Source organism: Arachis hypogaea, chromosome 11 (assembly GCF_003086295.3).
Source record: "Arachis hypogaea cultivar Tifrunner chromosome 11, arahy.Tifrunner.gnm2.J5K5, whole genome shotgun sequence".
Taxonomy (NCBI): domain Eukaryota; kingdom Viridiplantae; phylum Streptophyta; class Magnoliopsida; order Fabales; family Fabaceae; genus Arachis; species Arachis hypogaea.
Window position 1 is genome coordinate 143,201,188 of NC_092046.1, and position 8,375 is coordinate 143,209,562.

An 8,375-nucleotide genomic window follows, 5' to 3' on the forward strand; every position below is an offset into this window, starting at 1 on the left:
ATTTGAAAATATAATAAGTATCAGGAAGATTAAGAGTTGACTGGAATATAGAACCCTTGTGTGTTGCGTGCAAGAGGGAGCCATTTGCAGTATTGATAGAAGGTCCATTTGTAGTGGTAGACATGGACGAGAAAATATTACGCAACGGAGACATGTGATTAAAGCGACCCGAATCAAAGTACCATTTAGAATTACCTGGAGGGGTCGATAAAGCAGCAGGGGTATTACCAGAAACAGAGAGAAGACGCTGAAGAAGAGATGCAATATCAGATAGAGAGACAGGAGACGAGTTGAGTGGATCTGGATCAGGACATGGTGGGCGTGTAGGACAGGCAGTAATTAAATGTCCCGAGAGCTTGCAGTAACGGCAGAACAGCTGTGAACAATGGTAGCTAATATGACCTGTCAGGTGGTATGTGCGACATTCGACAGAGGGACAGTCGGGGAAGAGGTGCCCAGAACGGTTACAGTTTCGACAGAATTTACCCTTTCTGTCGGTGGCAACAAAAACATCTGGCTGTCCCATGATAGTGGTCACAAAGATCAAAGAGAGGAGAGAAAACGGTAATTTCAGAGCAGAAAATGAGAAATCGGAGTGCAGAATCGAAAAGAGCTCACCAAAAAATCTTAGGGAGGGTCCCGCTTGTCTGCCACGTCAGCGGAGCAATGACACGTGGCGGCGTCTGATAGGAGTGGCAGGCCATGTTGGCGATGAGGTGGAATGCGGGTGGGCAACCGGACTGGGTCGAGTCGGGTCACACGCGGGTTCGCGGGTCGCTGGAGAAGCTGACGGCGTGACACGTGGGCGCTCCAGGATCCTCTGATCAGCAGCAAGATCCAACGGCTACTGAAGCATCTGGGAGGAGGAAGAATCAAGCTGGGCAGGGAGCTTCCGGCGGCGCGTGACGCGCGTCTGGTGGCCTCAGGTGACGATTCCGGCAACGTTGGAAAGCTGACAAAGAGACGAACACAATGATGCCGGAGGTGATGAACCAAAGCGTCAGAAACAGATCGAAAAATGAGGGAAAAGAGGCACGGGTGGAATCTGGAAGGAAGATCAACCTGGTCGTGGCAGCGTCTTTCGGAGGCGCGTAGAGGCGCGTCTGGCGGCGGATGGCGGCGGTTCTGGTTGCGATGGAATCACGGCGACAAGACGAACAAGATGGTTATGGGAGTGACGAACCAAAGCGTTGAAAAGGAAACGAAAAAAGAGGCCAAAGAACACTGTCGGAAAGGAAAAAAACAATAGGGCTATGAACTAATATTCATTGAAAAAAAAAGGCCTAATATTCATGAACGCACCAAACACATTGAGATTGATTATCACTTTGTTCGGCAACGTATCCTTATTGATGTTGTTCGTCTCATTGCTGTTGGAACACTAGATCAAACTGCTGATATCTTCACGAAAGCTCATCACCCGACTCGTTTCCGGACTTTGTTATCCAAACTCAAGTTGGTATCCTTAGCTCCCACTTGAGTTTGAGGGGAGATGCTAGAGAATCATTAGCATCAATTTAGACCAATTAGTATCGTCTATATTTATATAGTATATCTGTATATTAATTATAGGATTCTATGCCTTTATTACTCTGATTCATTTAGCACCTATAAATATCCCTTATATATTGTACCTTTAATCAACCTGAATAATACACAAAACACTTTTCTCACATCTCTCTTGTTTCTAACAATAATATTTCTTATAATCCAACCAATAATTCATTGTTTTATGCCGTTGTTTCCATTTGCTGCATTAGTATAAAGGTTGTTTGGCGGTGGACAAGAATCCAAAAAAATAAAAATAAAAATCTTGGAGCACTTATTATCATCCACTTAATACAGAACCAGAAGATCTTTATATTGTCTCAATTATGATTTCTATGAACAAAAATAGATAGATATGGCTATAACCTATAATTCTGTAAATTCAAACAAGCACGCCTTGGTATTAATAGCAGTGTGTACGTAACACTTATTTTTTATTTTAGCTAGGTGCTCAGAAATAATTATAGAATCTTTGTAAATCATTTCACTGATTTTTAGATTAATTTTGTCTGGGGTCTAATAATGAGATTCTTGCATTCATAATAGCATAAAACAAGCTAATGCAGATATCCTTAATACTAAGTCATAAAGTACCTTTTCACTCATTTTTTCAAAAGAATTCATGATTATGTCATAGTATTCACCAAAGTATGTATGGGTGTTGCCTCGAGAGAAATTGTTGCATCGTTTTAAATTCGGACGTACCCTTATCAATAGCCAAGTCGTCGTTAAAATTAATTATCGACGGTAATGAAACACACGGTTTCATTTGTTTTATTTTACTGACAGCTTAACCGTGGATAAATATATAAATGACGCACAAAAATTAGAAATTTTACCTCGTAAATTTATCCATAGCTTTGCAGTCGATGAATAAAAAATTAATTTAAATAATTTAATCCATGTTATCAATGATTAAACTGTCGCTAAAGACAAAGTGCCGGTGCACTCAAATCAGAAATTGGATCAGAACCGTGACTTTGGGCTACGTATGAGAGGAGCCGAATTAGGGGTGAAGACTGGGTCGGTTGGCGGATTTAAAGCACGCATGACGTTTTCCAAACAACAAAGGATGAAGGACAAAGCTGTCTCCGTTGCGGTGCCAACCTTCACTGCCATTATCAAAAACGGACACAACAAGAGGTTACGCCCTTCTTCTTTGCAGACTTCTCCGTCGACTCCGGATTGCTTTGGCAACACCAGCAAGCAACAAATTAGCAAATTGGAAGGGTTGTCAGTGGAGGGACACAGACTAACTGGGCAACAACCGGATAAGGACAAGCAAGTCTCAAGGGGATATGATGGTGGATCTTCATCATCTCGTTAGGGACTTCAAATGAGATTGGTCCTTTTTACAGTACAATTGTTTTATAGATTATTTAGATTTAAGCTTTCTATTTTGGAATATTATAGGAGCCTCTAATAAATTGGCCCGGGTTCATAGTAAGAAGTTAGTGAATAAATTTCACCCTACTTTTTTCATTCTGTTTGAAACCCATATTGCTTTCGAGATGATAAAATTTTTTTAGAATAATCTAGGTTACCAGGGTGTTGGTATTCTTGAGACTAATGGCCATAGTGGGGGTATCTAGATTTTATGTTCTAATTCAAATATTTCTGTGAGAATATTGGATGTAGTTGATCAATGTATCAGTTTTGAAATCACTATGGACAATACTTCTAGTTACTGCAGTGCGGTGTATGCTAATCCGCATATACATCGGCGTAAAGAACTGTGGGGTGACTTGACAAGGATTGCTAATATGATCCACGAACCTTGGATTGTGTTAGGAGACTTTAATGATGTTCTGTTGCAGAGTGAAGTTAGAGGGGGGGGGGTAGTTTAGACTTGCCAGAGCAGAACAATTTGCAGAAACATTGGAAGATTGTGGGCTATTTGATATGGGGGATATTGGGAGAAGATTCACTTGGTATAGGAAGGTGAAAGGTGGGGTGCAGGTGGCTAAGAAACTGGATAGAGCAGTTATCAACCAGGGCTGGCGACTAATATTTCCGGAGGTTTATACTGAGGTGCTGGCGCCTTCACTCTGATCATTGCCCGTTGTTCACTAGGTTCAAGATGGCAGAACGGGCTACCAAGGGCCATCGTCTGTTCAGATTTCAGGCTACATGGATGACTCATCCTCTTTTTAGGAATGTTGTTCATACAGCTTAGAATAAAGGAGCTCCGGATGTGGTTAAATGTTTGTTGGAGGTTCAAAAAGATGCAACTAGCTTCAATAAAAAGGTTTTTGGCAATATTTTGTTAAGAAAAGGGAGTTGCAGAGGCTTTTGAATGATGTTCAGATTACTCTGAAGAGTCGGGAGGATCAACAGCTTAGGATCAAAGAGCAAGTTTTGCATCAAGAACTGAATGCTGTCCTTCTTCAAGAAGAGTTGTTGTGGTATCAAAAATCTAGAGAACAATGGGTGAGACGTGGAGACAGAAATACAAAATTTTTTCATCTGCAGACAGTTATCAAGTAAAAGAGGAACAAAATTCATGGGTTGTTTTTGGAGGATGGGTCTTGGGCCACGGAGACTTCGACTCTAGAAATGGCGGCAAATTTTTTCTTTCAAAAACTCTTTTCTACAAGGAAGGATATTGACCTGGACGTCATGGGGTCTTTTCCTTGCCCGTCTCATAGTACTGAGGCTTGTCAAAAGCTAGTGAAACCAGTGATGTCTGCAGAGGTTAAAAGAGCTGTGATGGCCATGTGTTCGTTTAAAGCCCCAGGGCCAGATGGGTTTCAAGCAATTTTCTACAAAGAGTTTTGGCTAGTTTTGGTCAAGCGAGCCTTTGAGGGTGAGCCAATGAATGCGGCTATTTTTGATACTCTCGTTGTTCTAATTCCTAAAGTGGAAGTTTCCTCTTCCTTACGGGAGATCATTGGTTTATAAAATTGTCTATTAGCTTATGTAATATAATTTATAAAATTGTCACAAAGGTTCTAGTTAACAGGTTCAGACCTTTCCTGTCGGAGATCATTGGTCCTTTGCAAGGAGGGTTCATTCCAGGAAGAGGAACCACAGAGAATATTATCATTGCTCAGGAGATTATGCACTTCATGAGGAACACCAAATCTCGAAAAGGGACCATGGCATTCAAGATTGATTTGGAAAAAGCTTATGATAGGGTAGATTGGCATTTTTTGGAAGCTACTTTGGTCCGATTTGGGTTTCCAAAGGCTACCATTAATCTTATATTGAATTGTGTGACTTCCTCTTCGTTGGCAGTTTTGTGGAATGGGAACAGGCTCCAAAATTTCAATCCAAAGAGAGGGTTGAGGCAAGGAGATCCCATGTCTCTTTATCTATTTGTACTCTGTATGGAAATGCTTGCCTGCTTTATCTCTCATAGAGTTTTTCAAGGTTTGTGGAACCCGGTAGCAATTTCTAGGAACGGACCACGACTCTCTCATTTGATATTTGCAGATGATCTTTTGCTTTTCTGTAAGGCATCGAAAGCTCAAGTAATAGAGGTTATGCATTGCCTGGACTTGTTTTCTAGAGCGTCATGTTTGAAAGTAAATCTTCATAAGTCAAAGGCCCAGTGTTCCAAGAAGGTGTCGGAGAGGAGAAAATAGGTTCTCTCAGGGGTCTCTAATGCAATGATTTGGATAAATACCTGGGAATTAACATCGGTCATCCCAGAGCTTCCAAGAAGATGGCTCAGGAGGTTATTGAAAAAATTTCAAGGAAGCTCTCCAGTTGGAAAGGATGCCTGCTGAATAAGGCAGGGAGGCTTAGTCTTGTTAAATCAGTTATGGCCTCTATCCCGGTTTATGAAATGCAAAATTTTCTTCTCCCGAAGTATGCATGTAATAAAATTGATTCCTTAATGAGACAGTTATTGTGGAAAGGCCAAGCGACCGGAAATGGGCTGCCTCTGGTCAGGTGGGAGGTTGCCATAACTCCTAAAAGGGGCAGGAGGATTGGGTATTAGGGATACTTTCTGTGCTAACATGGCGCTTCTGGGAAAGTTGGTATGGGATTGTCTAAATAATAGTGAGAAGTTGTGGGTGCAGGTTCTAAAGCATAAATATCTCAAAAATCAATCTGGTATGAACGAAAACGGTAGAAATTCTTTATCGGCTACCTGGAAGAACATTGTTAGTGCCTATGAGCATCTCAAGGAAGGGTTTCATTGGAATATTGGGGATGTCCACAAATCAGTTTGGTATGATGAGTGGACTCCTTTTGGTAAACTTTGCAACCTTGTTCCTTATGTACATATTTCTGAATCAGATTTCATAGTGGCTGACTTGTGAAAAAGGGTGTCTTGGGAGGTTGATAGTCTTACCACGCCTATTCAGCATGAGATTAAGTAGTTTATTTGTGGTTTGAGATATCCTAGTTCGACTGAGTTGGAGCCACAGTGGGAGTGGTGGCTTGCAGCAACAAAAAAGTATAGTGCAAGGGAGGGTTATAGATGGTTATTAGAGAAAATATTAAATTGGAATGCCAATAGTAACTGGAACTGGTTGTGGAATACAAACATTTCGAAGAAGTTCAAATTTACTATGTGGCTTGGTTTACATGATGCTCTACCAACTGAGACCTTTTGATTCAAGCGGCATTTAGTTTCGTCAGATATGTGTAAGAGATGTAACAAGGCGTAGGAGACTATGGAGCATTGCCTTAGAGACTGTGAACGATCAAAGACAATTTGGCATATGTTGGACCCTAGTATCCTAGACTCGACGGCTGGTACTGCTTTTGAAGAGTGGTTTCGAAAGGCCTTGGCTAACAATGAGGCATCTTTTGGTGCAGGGCTTTGGTGGGTATGGAGACATAGGTGCAATGACATATTCAATACTGACAACCCTTGGACAAACCACAAGGTTGTTGCCTTGGCCAGAATTACCGCCAGGGACTTACAGGTTTACAGGAATCGAAACAATGCCTTTAGGTCTCTCCGAAATTGCCTGTGTTGGGAACCATCGGTAGGCAACAATTTTAAAGTTAATTGTGATGCAAGCTTGTATATGGATTCAAATTTAGCGGGATTTGGGTGTATTATTAGAGATTCTAAGGGAGATTGGATCTCGGACTGCTCTGGAAACATTCCCATTGGTCTATCATCAGATGTGAATTATTTGCTGCTTAGAGGGGGCTGATTTTAGATTGAGATTGCAGTTTGAGAGATATTATATGTGAAACGGATTGCCTATTCTGCCCATCATGCATGAGCTTACAAGTGGGTATTCATCTGAAGTAACAGATTTGGTTCATAAGATTCATGAGCTTTTATCTCGTCCTTGGCTTATTCACGTTGAATGGGTGTCCCAAGGAGCAAATAGAGTTGCGGATTGGATGGTTAGATATGATGCCAAGAGTAACTCTAATCATGTTATTTGGTTTGAACCTTGTGTTGATCTCCAGCAAATCATCCACTCGGATATAAGATAGTTTTTGCTTTGTTTCTTTCCATGTTTAGACCCAAACAAAAAACTGTTGCTAAGTCACAACGTTCATTTTATTTAAAAAAAAAGTTTTCACAATATATCAACGGAAGTAATTAATAATTAAATTGTTTTTAAATAAAAATTAAACCGCTAGTACACTAAATACACGAAAAAAATAAAAACCTTCGAATATTATATACCGAGCGATGCCTTCGAGGTTTATATATTGACGACATAGTCTTCAGTAATCCTGCCTCTAAAATGGCGGTGGAAACTTTCCTCGGTAAACTCTCCCTATGTACAATGTAGTCATGTTTGGGATCAGGGAATTTTTTTACTAATAATTAACCTAAAAAAACTACTAATTCACCTTAATCACTTTTGATTATGACCAATCCCATGTCATGATGCAATATGCCTTTGTGGTTTATTTAATTATAAACAAATCCAACTTTAAAAAAAATTGACTACATACAACATTAAATAAATAAATTGCATATTATTTAAGAATTTTATACGGATATTCAATTAGATATTTAAATAATTTTTAAGATGATTAATTTAAAAATTAACTATTTTTATTGATATAATGATATACGATTAATTATTTATATAAAATTAAATTAACGATGAAAGCACATGAACATTAAATTCATTATTTAATAATTGAACTATATATTCTATAATTGTTTAGCGATAGCTACAAGGATGAGAGCAATTTCATGAGTAATATTGTTCTGATTGGTGATTGGCGATTTGCCATTAAATCTTTTCTCACAATCACTAACCCCCATTGAAGCCATGGTAGCATAAGAATGAGCCAAACGGGGTATCCCACGTTTGAAAGCATCAATGGCTTCAGGTATAGCAGTATTGATAAGATAATTATAAGTTCCAAGACAAGCTATTATCGGAACCCGAATGTCTGGTCTCTTTCCAGCCGAAAACATTGTGGAGAGAATGTCTTTGGGAGCTTCTGCTTTGAGTTGGAAACTTTGTGCCATGATTATTCCAAGACCTGCAACACCCTTAACATCATTGCTTTTATAATTAGCTTTTATATAACTAACACATTGAGCAGGGTATGGTGTCTTGCTGCATGTTTCTGTTATGAGTTTGTCAACGCTTTCACATGGTGCTATTGCAATTGAAGCCACTACAATTGTGCACAATAATGTATTTAGAGAATAATGCTTCATGTTTAATTACAGAGAATAATAATTTATTATAAGCCACCATGATGAACGGGGTGATATTTATAAGTGAGGAAATTTAATGGTGAGAGAGAGCATTTGGTTTGTCTTTGGAAACTTTATTATTCTTTTGGATTGATTCAATTTATATTCAATTTTGTATTTAAATATCACAAATTTTATTATAATGTATATCAATTTATTTTGGTAGTATTTTTAATTTAAT

At 39.3% G+C, this 8,375-nt stretch overlaps 1 protein-coding gene across 1 annotated transcript; it reads right to left on the reverse strand.

Annotated features, from left to right (window-relative positions):
* Positions 1-7,636: 7,636 nt before the first annotated feature.
* On the reverse strand, positions 7,637-8,155 carry LOC112722079 (cell wall / vacuolar inhibitor of fructosidase 1-like). The gene has a single exon (XM_025773058.1). The coding sequence runs from the start codon at positions 8,153-8,155 to the stop codon at positions 7,637-7,639; it is 519 nt and encodes a 172-aa protein (XP_025628843.1).
* Positions 8,156-8,375: the final 220 nt, after the last annotated feature.